The following is a 16,915-nucleotide window of genomic DNA, read 5'->3' as shown; positions in this document are numbered from 1 at the left end:
TTTACCTTGTGCCTTATCTATTTTTGGTCTTTTTAAAATTAAAGTAAAAAACAACAACCAAAATTATATGGAAGAAGTTATCTTTTACTTTCTCCATAGTTTTCATTTATTATGGAAGCCGATAGATCATCTCTAAGTATAATGTTTCCCCATATTATATAAATTATGTAGACCTTCTGTTTGTTTGAAGCATTCTAATTGTTAATTGATTGTGCCAGTCCTTCAGACATGGAAACTCTGAAGATCTTATACAATGTGGTTGGATTTTATGTGCAATTCTTGCCAACGTGAGTTTTTTTCACTTGTTGCACCTTGAATAGTCCTCCTTTCATGAAGGAGGATTATTCAAAAAAATAATAATCCTCCTTTCATGAAGATCTTTGAAGTTGTTTTGGTGGGTAATAATGTTTTCTTTCTTTCTTTTTTTCCTTTTTTACTTCAGCGTTTTGGAACACATAAAAGCTAATAGAAGAAGTATTGAGGTAGAGCTGAAAGAGCTTCTAAAACTATGTGGATGGGAGCATTCTGAGAGTTTGGTGTCCATCGAAAACTCAAAAAGGACCCGGCATAAGCTCAAGAAGCTTATACAGAAGTACACTGTGAGTAACGAGCAGACTGTTTCTTCCATGTATTAGTTTGTTCACTTAATTTCTGAGATTAGCATGTGTCAAATTGTAAACGTCGATGCATCCACAGGTCTTGAACCCTAATTTTACAGAATTTTGCTATTACTTCATTTCATTAGCCTGTCAATGCATTTCTGTCAGATGTGATTTCTCGTTTAGTGATTAGTTTTTCCTCTCAATGTTTCTTTCTGCACATATAAAGATGTCTTTTGCGTGGCCAAAGTCAGAGCCTTAGTTTTTCAAGTGTTGCCAAAGATGGAGGGTTGCCTCTAATGTCTATATTTTTCCTAGATAGTCTCGTTGCAAGTATATATTAGTAATGGCATCTCTGTTGTTTTTGTTCATATAGGATTTTCTGCAACAACCTGTAATGCTTTTCCTTAACCAAGATGCACTACAAAGCGGAGAAAAAGCTCAATTTCTGCATGGTCAATTACTCCTTAATGAAATTTCAGTCAAAACTATAGGGATTCCAAATGCTTCTTTTGATATGACACTGTTCCATGATGAAGACAGGTTAATACTTACGTCCAATCAAGGCATTTTTTGGTGCTCAAGCCTTTATTAAAAAATACCTGATACTTTATTCTTTTACATGGTTTTTCTAATATAGGTCCATATGGTTTGCTGATTGGAGGAAAAAAATAGATTATGCTTTGCAAAAGTTGCACCTTGAGAAAGCAGAATATGATAATCAATTCTTACACTTCAGGGGTGCTGAAGGTTTTCCCCTCATTATTTCCTAGTTATTTTTCTAATTTGTTGTTTCTTCAGCTAGATTTCTACTTTGGCGATTTCCCATCTTATGACCTTGTACTTTATGCAGAGGTCACAAGTATTTTAAGACAGTGCTCGGCTTCCCAATCTGCGCCCCTCTTGTACCAGGATCAATGGAAGGCTGTGTGGTGGACAATTGAGAAAATATATAGGACTGTAGTGCATTGTGGCGATCTATGGAAGGATACAAACAAGAGTCTGGGGAAGAGGAGGGCCTTTTCGGAGCTTCTAAAGCTCTTAGAGAGCAGTGGATTGTCTAGGCACAAGTCTATGTTTATGGAGGTAATATAAATTGTATGCTAGGGTATTAGTTGTTCTAGAATTTGTGTTAGATGCTTTTATATTACTGCACAAGCTAAATGTTGATTGCCTTTAATGACGGGCACTTTATAGGACCAACATAAATCTTGGTGGTTCCTTGAGCCATCATACGACATACAGCACCTGCTGCTGACACAAAATAGACTGGCTTCTGAAGCTTCAGATGTTGCTGCTGCCAGCCAGTCTCAAAGTTTTCCCTGTGAGTTTTTGGTTACTGAATGGAAAACAGGCAATGAATACTACTTTAAGAGCATAGCATCAGTGCTGCTTGTGCAGCAGATTTGCCTGAACTCCCACAAAGATATTACCCGTGAACAGGTAAATTTCTTTAGCTAAATATCAGTTAAAAACGACTATTTTCTTGTTTGTTTGATTTGGTTTAATAATGAGCCAAGTTTCGCTTATTGTTTAATTAATTACCATATTCGATTGTGTTGCCAAGTTGATACTATCCCCATTTAATTTTTAATATATCCTGCTTGACAAGGAAATCTGATTGGTCTAGCTGCCGTGAGAATGCTAACTTTACAATTTGGTTTATGTTATTTGTAATTGACCATTTAAAATCATTAGTGGACTGCACGCTTGCACCGATATTCTTTCTGTTTGTGCTGTGCTTGCTTATCGAGGGTATACATAATAATAGTCTTGCTTTGTGTAGCTGTTTGTAATTTCTTGTTTCCTGTAGGTTGATAGGTCCGGTGCTTTTCTCAACCAGCTCATTGATATACAACAGAAGCAACAGATTGCTGCCAATGATTTTGCGAAGCAATTGAAGCGCATTAGGGAATGCATTTCTAATTTGGAAAATCTATATAAGAAGGCCCCATCAACTGATACTAAAATTTTTGGTGTGTGCTCTGTTCAAAATCAGCATGCCACCATGAAATGTCTGTGGCAGCAGAAGGTAAGTTCTATACTGGAATCTGGCGGGGCAAATGTATTATTTTAGCTTGTCATATGACAAATTTTGAGCTTGAGATTTTATTTTGAAAAAAATAATCCTTTGTATTTTCTTCACCTTTATCCTGAGCTTTTTGTTGATAAATTTTTGCTGCAGCAACTCTTTGATGATCTGTGTGTCGTGATGTATGAAGAATCACTGTTGCTTAAAACATTTGCAAATACACATCTGAACACTTGTCAAAGTGTCAAAGCTGCTGCAAATAGGATTCTTGATTTCATCGGGAAATTTCTTCCAGACTTTCAGAAATCTAAGGTGCAAAATTTTTTTCTTCATGTTTTTTACTTTTACTAATACAGTAGTTCCCCCATCATAGTCACGATAACTCTACCAATAAAAAATTTTTAACAGGAATTGTTGGATTACTACCTCCTTGGCCGCAATGGAGCAATAACAACATTTGCTGGTTCCTCGCACTGTTGTGTTATTACAAGACAGATGGAACAGTTGGTTTCTGAGAACTTCCAGGCCATAAAGGAGTTTGAGAAGCTTCTTTCAGTTTTCCGTGAGCAAGATGTGGATAGAAGCTCAGTTAAAGAGGCTTTACTGAGTCATTTTGAAGAATTATTTAAGAAGGTATCTGTGTGTGGTTTTTGAGTTTTTCTTTTTCTTCTTCTGACAGTATGTGCTTTTTCTTCTTTTGACACTTATAGGTTGTTCATTACTTGATCTTTGAGCATATTTGTTGATTGATGTTAAGTTTTATTATGAAAAATATAATGAGTAAATTCTTTGGGAATCTTGTCTTAGTACAAGTAGTAAATAACTTTGTTGTCGACATTCCATCTATTTTATTGTCCGAAAGAGAACTTGAAAATTCTACTTAATTTTGCAGGGAAGATTGATCGAAGAAGAGTATACTTCCATGCTGTCAGCTGATGCACATACTGAGGGAAATTGTTTCGAGTTTGGTGAAGCGCTTAACTCTACATTCGAACAAATTACCAATGTGTTGCAGAAAATCGGTTCATCAAGTTCTGATCGTAGCCTTCCAGAAGAATCAGTTGGGAACATTACGTCATGGAAATTTCTGTTTGAATCATTTGTAGCTGATCTGAGATTGGATCTACTATGTGATAAGCTTCTCGAAACTATATTTTGTGAGGTAAGTTATTTTCTGCTTTCTTTGATTTATTGTCTTGCCCGTTCTGCTTTTAAATTTGTAATTTGGTGAGTCATCTGATGTCTTTGCTCAGGAAATACTAGTGAATCATTCGGGCAATAATATTAGTAGTAAGTTCCATGTTGGAGTTCGAGTTCAGCATCTACATGTCCTTCTGAACCTAATATTAAACTTTGGCGATGCTCTCCTTCAAGATCTTTTAGCCATGTACAGAACAGTAAGTTGATTACCTTTTAGTCCTGCAAGGTCTGGTAGTTGTCATATCAGCCAATTTCACTATGCTTACACCTAAGGAAAATTTATCAATGGGATTTGTTTTGACAAATTTTACATATTTTAAAATCATGACTTTAGCCATGGCAGCAAACTTCAAATTTATTGACCACCGTGACTCAGATCGGTATTTTTCCATGCAGGTTTCTGTGGTGACCCATGTCCTTGCAAATGTTTTAGCTTCCTTATATTCCAAAGGGTTTGGCATCTCTGCCAAAGATGAGCTGGATGACACTACTCACAATATGTCTCAAGATGCAAGTGGAACAGGAATGGGGGAGGGTGCTGGAATGAATGATGTCAGTGATCAGATAACCGATGAAGATCAGCTGCTTGGGGCTTTGGAAAAGGTATATCGTTTAAGCATCTCCTTTTCCTTCCATTGCAATATAATGCTCGAGTGTCTTAAATTTTTTTTCTCAAATAAATGTTTCTACAGCCAAGTGAAGAACAAGATGCCTCAAATGAAATCCCAAATAAGAATGAGAAGGGGATTGAGATGGAGCAGGATTTTGCAGCTGATACATGTAGCATTAGTGGGGACTCTGCAGAAGAAAACAATGAAAATAGTGAAGATGAACAGATAGAGTCCACAATGGGGGAAACTGGAGCTAGCAGTGAAGTAGTTGACGAGAAACTCTGGAACAAAGATGAAGATGACAAACCCAGTGATACAAATGAAAAGTATGAATCCGGTTCTTCTGTTAAGGATCAGGATACAAGTTGTAGGGAGCTTAGGGCAAAGGAAGATTATGCTGCTACTTCTGATGAACCTGGAGAGCTTAATTCTGATGAACTTGATAAACACGATGATGAGATTAGAAGTGAGGACAACCTCATTGACAGAGAGAACACAGAAGATGTGAACCTGGATAAAGAAGAGGCATTTGCTGACCCTACAGGGTTAAAGCTTGATGAATCAAATCAGTGTTCTGATGATAATATGGACACGGATGAAAAAGACAGTGCAGATCCTTTAGGGAATGAGGAATTTGATGAGAAGGGAGACCCAGAGCAAGAAAATACATGTCCAGCAGATGAAACTAATGGGGAGACAGAGACAGAGACAGAACAAGTGGGTGGAAGCCCCAAAAAGGATGATCTTGAGAGGGATCACAAAGAGAATGTTGAGATGAATTCAACTGAACCAAGTAACAATGTGTTTGAGCCAGGAATTTCTGACTTCCCTACTGATCGTATGCCCAATGCAGAATCTGCAACACAACCAAAGGGTGACTCTCATGCTTCAGATTCAAGAAATATAGCACCAGAATCAAACTGGTCCAGTGGTGATGATGCTTATAATGACCTTGCTCCTTTGAGAGGCTTACCTTCCATTAATACCACTGAAATGGATTTTGCTATGGCTGACTCATCAAATACTGGGAGATTCACTGATGATCCATCAAAAAGTCAATTGCCCCAACATGAATCTTCATCTGCACAGAAAACGCAACCAAATCCTTATCGGAGTGTTGGGGATGCCCTTGAGGAGTGGAAAGAAAGGGTCAAAGTGTCTGTTGATCTTCAGGCAGATAATTTAGAGGCACAGGTTGAGATGGAGGATGATAATGCAGAGGAATATGGATATGTGTCGGAGTTTGAAAAAGGAACCGCTCAGGCCTTGGGACCTGCAATATCTGAGCAGGTTGACAGAAATGTCGATGGCAATAAGCCAGAAGGGGATTGTCCTACAGTGCATAGAGATGACATTACTGATATGGAGATTGAGAATCAAAATTCTGAAGCACACCCTCTCAGGAGCCATGCCTCAATCCACACAAAAAAGATTGAAGAGCATATGCATTTATCAGGTTTGGCGAAGTCGCCTGATGAGGGATCTGAAGAACTTCAAAGCCATGATGATGGTAATACCAGCAGCCTGTCTGAGAGTTTGGTCTCTGTCAAGAAGGCTTTTTTGGAAGGCATACAACAATTCACTAAACTTTCTGTGATTGATGATGAGTTGGGAAAGGCCCAAGATCCCAGGGAAGTCTCCAATGACATGAAAGATAATGCTACTGCTCTCTGGAGAAGATATGAACTGCTGACAACAAGGTTGTCCCAGGAACTGGCTGAACAATTGCGTCTTGTTATGGAACCAACTCTTGCGAGCAAGCTCCAAGGGGATTATAAAACTGGGAAGCGAATAAACATGAAGAAGGTAATTCCATACATTGCAAGTCATTACCGAAAAGATAAAATATGGCTGAGGCGGACCCGACCTAACAAACGTGATTACCAAGTTGTTATTGCTGTGGATGATTCCCGTAGCATGTCTGAAAGTTGCTGTGGTGATGTCGCTATTGAAGCTTTGGTGACAGTATGTCGTGCCATGTCTCATCTGGAAATGGGAAACTTGGCTGTTGCAAGCTTTGGGAAGAAAGGTAATATAACGTTGCTGCATGATTTTGATCAGCCATTTTCTGGAGAGGCCGGGATCAAGATGATCTCCAGTTTAACATTCAAGCAGGAGAACACTATCGCAGATGAACCAGTGGTTGATCTGCTTCAGTATTTGAACAACATGCTGGATGTCGCTGTTGCTAATGCACGACTCCCTTCTGGACAGAACCCGTTACAGCAGCTTGTTTTGATTATTGCAGATGGTCGGTTCCATGAGAAGGAAAACTTGAAGCGCTGTGTTAGAGATGCCTTGAGTAGGAAGCGTATGGTTGCATTTCTACTCCTCGATAGTCCGCAAGAATCAATCATGGACCTCATGGAAGCATCTTTTGAGGGTGGCGCCGTTAAGTTTTCAAAGTATATGGATTCTTTTCCCTTCCCATACTACATCGTGCTAAGGAACATCAAAGCACTTCCTAGGACCCTTTCTGACTTACTTAGACAGTGGTTTGAGCTTATGCCGTATTGGAGGGACTAAATTTGTTGAGCGCTGCAATGCACTACTTGTTTAGACCCCCCAATTGATGTGGTTAGCCAAAGGATGGTTCAAGGTGGTGTTGGTTGCGGCCCTGGTGGCGGTAACCTGAATTCAAGTGTTGCTAACGCATCGGTGTGTAAATATCTTAATGGGATCAATGCATTTAGGAAGATTTTGAATACGGATGTACCAAGGGGATTGTATAGGGGGTTTGGGATATCCATTTTGACGTATAAACCATCTCAATTGACGCCAAATTCTGTGTAGAAGTCTGAATGTGAGGCATGCTGATGCGGATATCGGATTTTTTCCGGGCCTATGGTTGTGTGAACTGCATTGCAATCTCTCTTTTTGTTTTCTTTTTCTCTTTATCAGCAAACATGTATTGAAAATTATCTCCAGGGGTAGAGACCTGAAAATCATCTCAAAAAAGTCAAAACGCAAGGCAGGGTATACTGATCAGGTTAGTGGCTTACAGCATCCACATCCCCATCCCTATCAATTTTCCTACATTTTGGCTAAAAAATACTATTCTTAAAATTTTCCTAAATTTTATTTATCTTTCAAAAACTTCCTACATTTTCTATTATTTCTCTATTCTATTAAAGAGAAATCCTTTGAACTGGTCCATCTAAGATTCTTCATATAACAAGCCACCAATCACAAAGTGTCACCTAAGCTTTTCCAGAATAACTATCCTGTGTATGCACTGCATCAAATTGGCAAAAAAAAAAAAAAAAAATGGCAGCCCCTTCACCTTCGCACCCCCTCGAAGCTAAAAGGAAATCTAAAAGAAACTTGTTGGGGGATGGAATTGAACTTGGTGGAGGCAGAACTTTGTGGTATGGAAATCTAAAACAAAATAATCCTTCAACCGCCGTCTAGAAGCTTCAAAGCATTGGAGACTAGTGCTTATATCAGATTAAAACGAAAGGAAACAAAAACCAAAATTTGACTGATAGATTTTCACAAGAAAAACATAGAACAATTTTGCCACCATTCCAAACTTTCTTTTATTTGCTCTCTCAAAAAAATAAAAAAAAAAATCAGCCTTTTCAAATCTAATCCCATATGTGAATCTACAAATTAAACCTCTAAAAATTGCCCTCCTCGCGAAATACCATGAAGATTCACCATTAAAGAGGTAAGGTTACTTTTGTAGCCTCCGTCTCCAAATAGAAGATGATAAAAATACCTTCTTTTTTCTATTGAAATTAATTAGCAAACCACAAAACAAAATACATAGAAATCGTTTTTTCTTCTATACGTATATGTATACAGCTCAAAAACACTACCGATTGTTTGTTCTGTAAGGGGTTATAGGGGAAAAATTTTGAGAAAATAGAGGCTTTTCAACTTTTGCTAAAAAGAAAGAATTGAACTTGCATTGACTTAGATGGTAGGCAACACCAAGGAAGGCAATGGATGCTTGGCATCGAATTAGTGGCAGTGGATTGGTAGCGGTGAAAGGGAGGGGTAGCAAGTAAGATGAACTTATAAAAACACGAAGTGCTCTTAAGCGAAATTAGTGAGAGCTGCTTTTGATTAGAAGTGTTTCTAACTTTCTATGTGATGGAACCTATTTCTCTTATGGTGTATTTTCTTACATGGCAAGCACTGATTGGAGGGCTGCTCCTTTCTGTTTATTAGCCTGACCGTCCCGAAGTGTCTCTATCTATTAAGATAATCTTTCTCTATTATTCCTTTATTATTTTTTTCTCACTTTATCTAGGGGTGGGTAGCATGGTTCCACACTCCGTTGCCCTGCTCCACATAATGATTTATTTTATATATATTTATACATATTTATAAATATTTGTTATTACTTTTACTATATACAAATATAGTAATATGTATTAAGGATTGTTTTTACTTAAATACTTTTGTGCAAGTTATATTGTAGCTTAATGGCCTCCTATATAAAGGTCATTAGGTTACACTATAACTTGCACAAAATATACACTAGCAAATTTTAAAACTATTACTAATTTTTTAAATTTTAGTCAAATTTAAAAATTTAAATTTATAATTTGGATCCAAAAATGTCTTTTTGATCACTTTTGGATCCAGAAATAATTTTTTTACCCAATAGGCCATAGGCACTATTGGAATGGGCGGGGGCGATGCAGAAGAGATGTCTGCCCTTGCCCTCTGGCACTACCTCCAGGGTGCAGGGGTATAAATACTGCCCCCACATATACAGGGGCAAGGTGCGGAGAAAGGTTGACCTCACCCTTCTAACCCCTACTTTTATTTATAATCTTAATTACGTTTTTGTCTTTTTCTTTATGTTTTAAACCATCACCTTCTAACTAATATTTTAAACACAAAGCATATTATTTTTTTTGCGGGTGTTATAATAATTTTAAAATTAATAAACCTTTTTATAAAAATACACCTTTTCCAAGAGACTGATTCCAAATCAAACGTCGAAATGGTGCTGGAAAGAGGCATGTTCGTCTCCCCTCACAATCAAACACTTTAGCATGTCGTAGTCATTATGGGCCCGTGTATTTGTTGGTATCTTTCCGTATTTAAATCGTATCCAATTTATAAGTAACGTTGCATCTATATATATTAAAGAAAAATCTAATTACAAGTATATCTACACATTAATATATTCATCAATCTAATTAATTGGTCAAAATGAAAAGTTTATTCAAAACAATACTAATTTATTACACGTAAAGATTTATTTATCACACACCTTACTTTCATCACATTACAATGAGATGGCATATCAATCAATTTTTATATTTCTTCATTTAAAAAATGAATGATCATCGGAAAGTGACAATTATACATAATAGAATGAAAATGTTGTTTATCACATTACTACATATATATATATATATAGACACAAACATGAGTGTGTAATTGTTTCCACCACACATGATATGCGCGCGTTGTTGCTAGTGTATGTAGTAACATACGATTAGTTCCAATTACAGTAACGCATCTTTTTGGATTCTCTCTTTTTCTATACGAGTCCTCCTACTCTGCCGGGCTCTCTTTTTTATGTGAGGCCGTGCAGATAGGTTAAATGACACTTTTTGATTTTTTTTTTTTTAACACATTTTTTAAACTATATTTAAATATTTTAAAGAATAATACATCAATACACTACTATTCACTATTTTAACCATCAAGTAAAAAATAATAATAATAATAATAATAAATTAAAATAAATAAGCGATCAATGAGTGGACAAATTTGAGACATTCTAGCATTATTCTTTTTATATTTACAATTAAATGTCTTGTCCCAAATTAATTCCACCTGCCTAGAAAAACATAGAGGCCTTACATCTATGCATGTGCCAACAAGAATACAATGGGGTGGGACATCCAAAAATATCCCACAACAGCACTTGAAAAACACCAAACAACTAGGAAATTGAATGTTGTGAAGACGGTTCTTGTTTGTACATCGTCTATAACAAATTAGGAAACTTTTATGGACAACGGAAACAACCTCACCAAAATACTTTCATAAGTGCACTCTTATGGCATGCTACAAGAATACGATACATTGATTCCCCTTTTTGGCCAAATATGACCTGAGAGTGGGGTAATGAATACGCATTACAATTTCATGCGGATGAGAAATCCTGAATGTCACGTTCATGGAAAGATAGTACAGCCGAGAATGCATCGGACAAGTTAACATCAATCGTGAGAAGGAAGACACGTCTTACACTACTACAAATAGACGTATTTCTAAAAACTGTAAATATTACAAGACGTGTGAAGCTAAACAGGGGAGATCCAAACTACAAAACTAAACGTAACTGTCCAAAATTGAGATCCCTAAACCAAAGGACGCATTCACAAGTTGCACTAGTTTTTAAAACTAAAACTACTAAACAAAGTGAGAGAGAGACAGACAGAAAGAGATCGCACCGCTTGGCAACGTCAAGGGCGAACTCTCTTGTTGCTGCAGGATGGACACTTGTACTGCTTAATATGCTCAGCCCTAGCTGGTGTAATCTTTACACACTTGCCATGGAACCACTTCTCACAGATGTCACAGCAAATCCAGAATTCATCTGACGCATAATTCTCCCCACATGCTCCACACAAGGTCTCTCCATGCTCATCCTCCTCATCTTCCTCATCCACGACCTCATCCTCATCCTTTGTCTGTGAGGCCTTTGAATCTTTTCCCTGAGATTCTGATGCCCGCTGCTTTGTCACCAGGAATTAAAAAACAAAATAATAAAAATAAAAAATAAAAAGATACAAATATGACCTAATTTCTTCGAGAAACAAGGCTGCTAGTTTCATCACATATAGAAAAACATATTCTTCCAAGCCAAACTATGAACTTTACCCAGATGCATAATTTAAAAAAATATCAGTGAACAAAACTTGATACAATGCTCAAGTATGACTATCAGGCAAATGTATAAGAATAGTCAAGAAATGCAGGAACAGTTAATGAGATCTCCCGGTGTGTGCAATTTCAGAACGAGACATAACATCCCAATTATTCTCAGTCACTACAACACAAGCAGCAAGGTAAGTTAGCACATGCCAACCAAAAAAATAACCACAATCTTCTTATTATAACCGTTAGCCAAAATATCAAACAGACCAAACAAGCATCGCCACATATAAGTAAAGGCCTGCAGTGAAGAATACAGTTCCAAGTGCCACATATCCATCGTAATTTCTACTCATAAAAATTTCCTCAAGCTAATAAAAGAAATAGAGAAAATCCTTTTACCATTTTGGAGTTTGTCTTGGATTTGTTGCCACCATGATTTGAGACAGATGGCTTTTCCTTCCCTTGTTTTTTTGCAGCACCAGTCACCACTTCAAAAATTGTTGGGAGATCATTTATCATGTTAAAGAGCCGCTTCCTGTGCCACAAGTAATAGAACAATGAAACAGTATCGCATAGAAAACAAGTCACATAATCAATTAAAAATTACAAATAGCCGAAGAATCACCAAATTTGCAAATATAGAGTAGACATTTAAAGTCTTCATTTTTCATGCAATAACCACTATAAGGATACGGCCAGGTCTACTCATTTATGGAACCACAACCGGACCCAGTAAAACTAAAATACTTTGTGCCTAACGTTGAAAACATGATTAAGATATTACATGTCCTTACATGGAGTACAGATAATTTTACTAATGCAAACAGAGAGTTGCCCACGGGCTATGCCTATTTCATTCGTATACGTAAAATTTTCTTATTACTTATCAAAAAAAAAAAAAAATCAAGCATGTGACATGTCGCCCACAATGATCAGCTCTTGCCTCAAAAGTAGGGCTGGGCTCCAGACTCTGACTCCAACTCCAAAAAAGTCAGAAAGCCCAACTCCAAACTCCGACTCCGACTTTTATCAGAGTCAAAGTTGGGCTCCAACTCCAATAGGAGTTGTCAAAGTCGGAGTTGGAGTCAGAGCGCCAGTGCCATATATATATATATATATATAGAGAGAGAGAGAGAGAGAGAGAGAGAGAGAGAGAGAGCTCTGTTGGCTGCCGTCGCCAAACAATGGCATAGTCGACACTGCTAAACCCACCGCGATGATATGGAGCCTGTATATTCCAGTGAATGGTATACATGTAATCCTCCAGTGCATTTCTTCCTTTGTCAGATGCTCCACAGAAACACGTAAAAGGAAATGGGACTGGGACTGGGACTGGGAAGAGAGTAGAGGCTCAAGGGTGAAGAATCAAAATGAATAGGAGGTCGGATACAGAAAGATTAAAAACTAATTATATATATGTGCACTGTTACCACTATATTCAAATTAGCCGTCAATGTAAAGGAACAATGGCCAAGATTGGATCTAGAAACTAACATTCACCATCCTTAAACCAAAGGTCCAAAAGTATTAATAAATAAATAAAGGAAAAATTTTGAAAAAGACGAAAGCTGACAATGATCTGAAAAGTGAAAAGTTGAAAACTCAAAAAAGACTAACATCAGTTCATCACTCCTCACGAGGCCCTAGAACAAAAATTAAAATAAAAAACCAAAAAACTCAAAAAAGCAAAAAACTTGACTGATTTGATTCATTTGAAAACTAAAAAAATAAATGACAACCACAAACGGGAATCCCGAATGACAATCCCGACAAGTGGAATTTTTCTTTTTTTTTAACTTAGTGATTAAGATGGTGTTTTTTAATAATGTTGTGAATTTTTTTATTTTTAAAAATGTCAAAAAAATACATGGAAAAAAAAATTTGCACTTGGCAGGACTGGGAGGACTGGGACCCCCCCCCCCCCCAAAAAAAAAAAAAAAAACAAAATGTGTGGCTGTAGAGCCACTCAACTAAAAAATCTACAAGTCCACCTCTACTGTCTATGACTCTCTGTAGTCTCTACACCACCCCATGAAAGAAAAATAGAAAATACTCAAAAAACATAAAGGACGGTGAACTGAAAATTGAATACAAACGTAAACATAAAAAAGCAAAAAAGAGACAGAAGACAGGTGGATTGACAGTGACAGACAGAGATGTACTGAGACAGACAAAAAATAATATAGACTTCTCTTTCTTTGATCGGAGAAGCAATAAAAATGGCAGCAGGATTTTTGTTTTTTGTTTTTTAAGTTGGACGACTCTGACGAGTGGAGTTGGAGTTACTCCGACTCCGAGTTTCAAAAACTCGGAGCCTTGTTGGAATTCGGCCGGAGTCGGAATTTCGGAGTTTTTGCCCACCCCTACTCAAAAGTAGGAATTAACTGAGCATGAGCTCTTCCATCACAAAATACATGACCCAAATCTGGTTTTCAAGCCCAAAAATTACTTTTAAAGGGAATAAAAAACACTCAACAGCAATGACAAGCAAAGCAGGCAAAGGGATTCATCAAATAGATTGAGTTACAGAGGGAAAAAATATACAACTAACCAATTAATAGACAATTTTTTTTTTTTTAATAAGTTAATAGACAATTTTTTTTTTTATAAATAATTAATAAACTATAGCATCACTCTATCCAATACCATGCATATAACTCCCAAACTAAGCTAAATACTTGGAGCTTAGATCTAGAGTTTCTCTGCCTCAAATTTTACAACAATGTTGTCGTAGGGAAGGACCTATAATAACATCGCATAACTCAAAATAAGGCAAAGTACATATAAATGATAGAGTTTAATGGTCTCAGCTTCCATGATTTCCTTGTAACAATTTCTAGCTCTTAAAGCGGTGTATTCACATGTATACTTCCAGTGTACTTGGCTTACGCTTTTATTTACATCAATAAAATTTAATATTACTTGTCAAAAAAAAAAAATGATAGAATTTATAATTAACAAGTTACTACAAAGCTCAAACAAAGCAAAGTAATAAATAATATGCTAGAGAGAGTATAGCCAACTTTTCAAAGATTATGAGACAAACTGCAGCATCAGACAAGAAATTCAGGAGAAGGTAGTAGGGCTCTCCATTATCTTTGTTTCAGCTTAAAAACTCAACGTTTCTAAATTAACAAACTGAAGGGGGAACTTAGACAAGCAGGTGAAAGTTACCTGTCAGCCTTATCAAATCCAAATCTAGCACCAAAATAGAAGGCAACAGCAAGCAGCCATGCATCACTATGGACAGCGACTAAAGATAGCCAGTCCTTTTCTTGCATGCCATCTCTCGCAAAGTTAATTCCCAGTGCAGGCTCTGGGAGCTCTGGGGGCACTTCTTCAGCAGGTAAATTGACTTCCCATTGCTCACTAGGAAAGCCATAAAGGCACAGATTCTCCTTCTCTGTAAATACAAATTAACACATAAAGACCAGCCAAACCAAAATTCAATAGAATAGGTATCAATCAAAAATAACAAGCATAATGGAAGCAAGTGGTACTTAGTAAACATAGTTATGCAAATACCTCCCCCCTCCAATAACCATTTGAACATCTGAAACCATAATGAAAATCCTCATACTTTTGGGCAACATACCATTTTTACAAAATATTATTATCAAGCTCATGAAACCATTAAAACAAATCAAGTACATTGGTACCAGCTTACTTCCTATTTTTGCAGAATATAAATTTTATGAGCCAGATTTTTGGAACACTCATGCAATTTCCCCCAAAATTGCATCTCAAACATGTAGACAAATTACCCACAATAACGTCAATATTCAACGCAAGTAATAAACAACTATCACATGTATAAGTGATTCATATGATCCACACGTGCATGGCCAATAAAAAAAGTGTTTTACAGAGGACCATAAAATGTAACGATGGACAAGAAACAACACAAACAATCACAACTGGATCCTAGGCGGACAAGAAGGTGTATAGGGAGAGAGATGTCAGCATACACAAGATATATTATTTTATTACAAAGGCAAGAGAATCTCATAATCACAACAAAAAAAAAAAAAAAAAAAAAGTGACTTAAGTTCCCTATGCCAACTTTAAACAATCAAGTCCTTCAACTGATTATATCATGTAACAATAAGTAGTTTTTACAAGTCATGATAAATATCAATTAAAAGACAAAATACTATCTACAAATTGATAAAACCCAACAGCAAATGGACTTCCTTAACTCTTAGCCAGTCAGGCACACATGGCACTTGAGTTTGATACGAAATTTTTTATTATTGTTAGGATTGCTTTAGGTGTTGAAAATTTAGGTTGTTTTGGAGGTCTGGCTTGAGTGCCTTTCAGATTACTAGTCTCATTTTAATTAGATTCTCTTTTTTAGAGCTTGACTAATTAATCAAACCAGAAATTCTTCTCATCTCATACCACTCTTCAATATACAATTACTTCTTAAAAAACCCTTTCGATGTATAATTGAAGAGGGGTGCTGATTCATATACCAAGAGATATCTATCATATAAGACTTCCAGACCAATAGTGAATTAAACCTGACCTGGATCACACTGCTGATAGAATTCTTCAACATCTGCAAAAAGAAAATGACCGCATGAAAAAAATTCCAAAACTCGCACCTCAAAAAAAAAAAAAAAATGATTCAGTTGACAATTCCAGGTCTTGGTTGCAGTGACATGTGGAGGAACAGAGAGAAACCACACTTTTTAAACTAATAATTCCATCATTGTTAACCCCCACCAAGTCAAACAAGAAGAACACACAACAATAGATTTTGTTTTCCACAGCTTTCTGAGAAACTAATCATAAGATAATGAATTGTCCTAAACACTTTTACAAACGCCAAAACAACTAAACATTTCCTACCGTCTATTGTTCTTCATTTTTTTTTTTAATTTCCTGGGAACTGAACAAAAAACGCAAGCTTGTCCAAAAAACACAATAAAATTCTTTCTCTCATCTTCTCTCTCAATTTCTATGGAAACGGACGAAGAACCATGAATTGCTAAAAACTAAAGCCTATCACGGGGAAAAAACTATTTCCTTTTTTTCGCAATTCACAAAACGGAAGCAAACTAAAACGCTGCTCCGAACAACAATGAAAAAGAATAAGAAAAAGAAGAAGAAAGAAAGAATAAGGGAGAAGAAGCTTAAAAAGTAAATAAGCGTTTGTTCCTTGCACACGAAAAGACAATAAGAAACGCTCTAAATGACATAACACTAAAATCACAAAAATCTTCTCCGTCTTATTTTCTCGGGAACCTAACAAAGAAGAAAGGCAAGTGAAAGAGAGGGTGAGGGCGTACCAGCTGTCAGGGCTTTGATCATACCAGCTCGGCGGCCCTTGAAATCCCTAAAAACCTCCTCGACTGTTCGCGGGTTGTAGAGACCTGCTGCTCCTTCCATTGCGCTCTGTCTCTCAGAGTGTTTGAAAGAACCCAAAAGTGAAAACCACACAAAGTCAACAAATTAATGAATAAACAAATTATATATTTATATATGTATTTATGTATAGGACGACACTGACTTTCAGGACAAGGAGGGAATTTCTAGGGTTTGGGGGAAGAGGGAAGGAAGAGAATTGAATAGTTTTATAGGGGTAGTTCTATAATTTGAGGACTGACGGGCGG

At 36.7% G+C, this 16,915-nt stretch overlaps 2 protein-coding genes across 4 annotated transcripts in view; one reads left to right on the top strand and one right to left on the bottom strand.

Moving 5' to 3' along the window:
• Nucleotides 1-7,285, top strand: part of LOC122281034 (midasin) — a 64,765-nt gene extending 57,480 nt beyond the window's left edge. For both annotated transcript variants that reach the window (XM_043092228.1, XM_043092238.1), the window contains 13 exons: nt 219-287; nt 443-599; nt 976-1,142; nt 1,240-1,349; nt 1,453-1,685; nt 1,797-2,042; nt 2,413-2,631; nt 2,785-2,943; nt 3,040-3,264; nt 3,524-3,793; nt 3,885-4,028; nt 4,228-4,434; nt 4,524-7,285. In XM_043092228.1, coding sequence (XP_042948162.1) covers nt 219-287; nt 443-599; nt 976-1,142; nt 1,240-1,349; nt 1,453-1,685; nt 1,797-2,042; nt 2,413-2,631; nt 2,785-2,943; nt 3,040-3,264; nt 3,524-3,793; nt 3,885-4,028; nt 4,228-4,434; nt 4,524-6,968 — 4,651 coding nt within the window. In that variant the 3' untranslated portion in view covers nt 6,969-7,285. The remainder of the gene's footprint in view (nt 1-218; nt 288-442; nt 600-975; nt 1,143-1,239; nt 1,350-1,452; nt 1,686-1,796; nt 2,043-2,412; nt 2,632-2,784; nt 2,944-3,039; nt 3,265-3,523; nt 3,794-3,884; nt 4,029-4,227; nt 4,435-4,523) is intronic.
• Nucleotides 7,286-10,479: 3,194 nt separating this feature from the next.
• On the bottom strand, nt 10,480-16,885 carry LOC122281018 (PHD finger protein ALFIN-LIKE 3-like). 2 transcript variants are annotated; one of them, XM_043092210.1, is made up of 5 exons: nt 16,592-16,885; nt 15,826-15,858; nt 14,472-14,700; nt 11,697-11,832; nt 10,480-11,155 (listed from the first exon to the last, which is right to left on the bottom strand). In XM_043092210.1, exons 1-5 carry the CDS (start codon nt 16,689-16,691, stop codon nt 10,883-10,885), a joined length of 771 nt encoding a protein of 256 aa, XP_042948144.1. In that variant the 5' UTR covers nt 16,692-16,885; the 3' UTR covers nt 10,480-10,882. The 2 variants fall into 2 exon arrangements, with proteins under 2 accessions (XP_042948144.1, XP_042948151.1); XM_043092217.1 differs by having other exon boundaries at nt 10,480-11,152; nt 16,592-16,879.
• Between the last annotated feature and the right edge of the window lie 30 nt (nt 16,886-16,915).

Source organism: Carya illinoinensis, chromosome 1 (assembly GCF_018687715.1).
Source record: "Carya illinoinensis cultivar Pawnee chromosome 1, C.illinoinensisPawnee_v1, whole genome shotgun sequence".
Classification (NCBI taxonomy): Eukaryota; Viridiplantae; Streptophyta; class Magnoliopsida; order Fagales; family Juglandaceae; genus Carya; species Carya illinoinensis.
The sequence above is the reverse complement of the archived record's forward strand: the minus strand, read 5'-3'. Positions and strand labels throughout refer to the sequence as shown.

What these genes read in the sequence shown, in the direction of transcription:
- LOC122281018 (XM_043092210.1), bottom strand. Translation starts at nt 16,691, where the DNA reads ATGGAAGGAGCAGCAGGTCTCTACAACCCGCGAACAGTCGAGGAGGTT. An exon ending in GATCAAAGCCCTGACAGCTG is followed by an intron (nt 15,859 to 16,591) that starts GTACGCCCTCAC and finishes TTCTTTTTGCAG; the next exon opens with ATGTTGAAGAATTCTATCAG. An exon ending in CCAAGACAAACTCCAAAATG is followed by an intron (nt 11,156 to 11,696) that starts GTAAAAGGATTT and finishes CTGGTGACAAAG; the next exon opens with CAGCGGGCATCAGAATCTCA.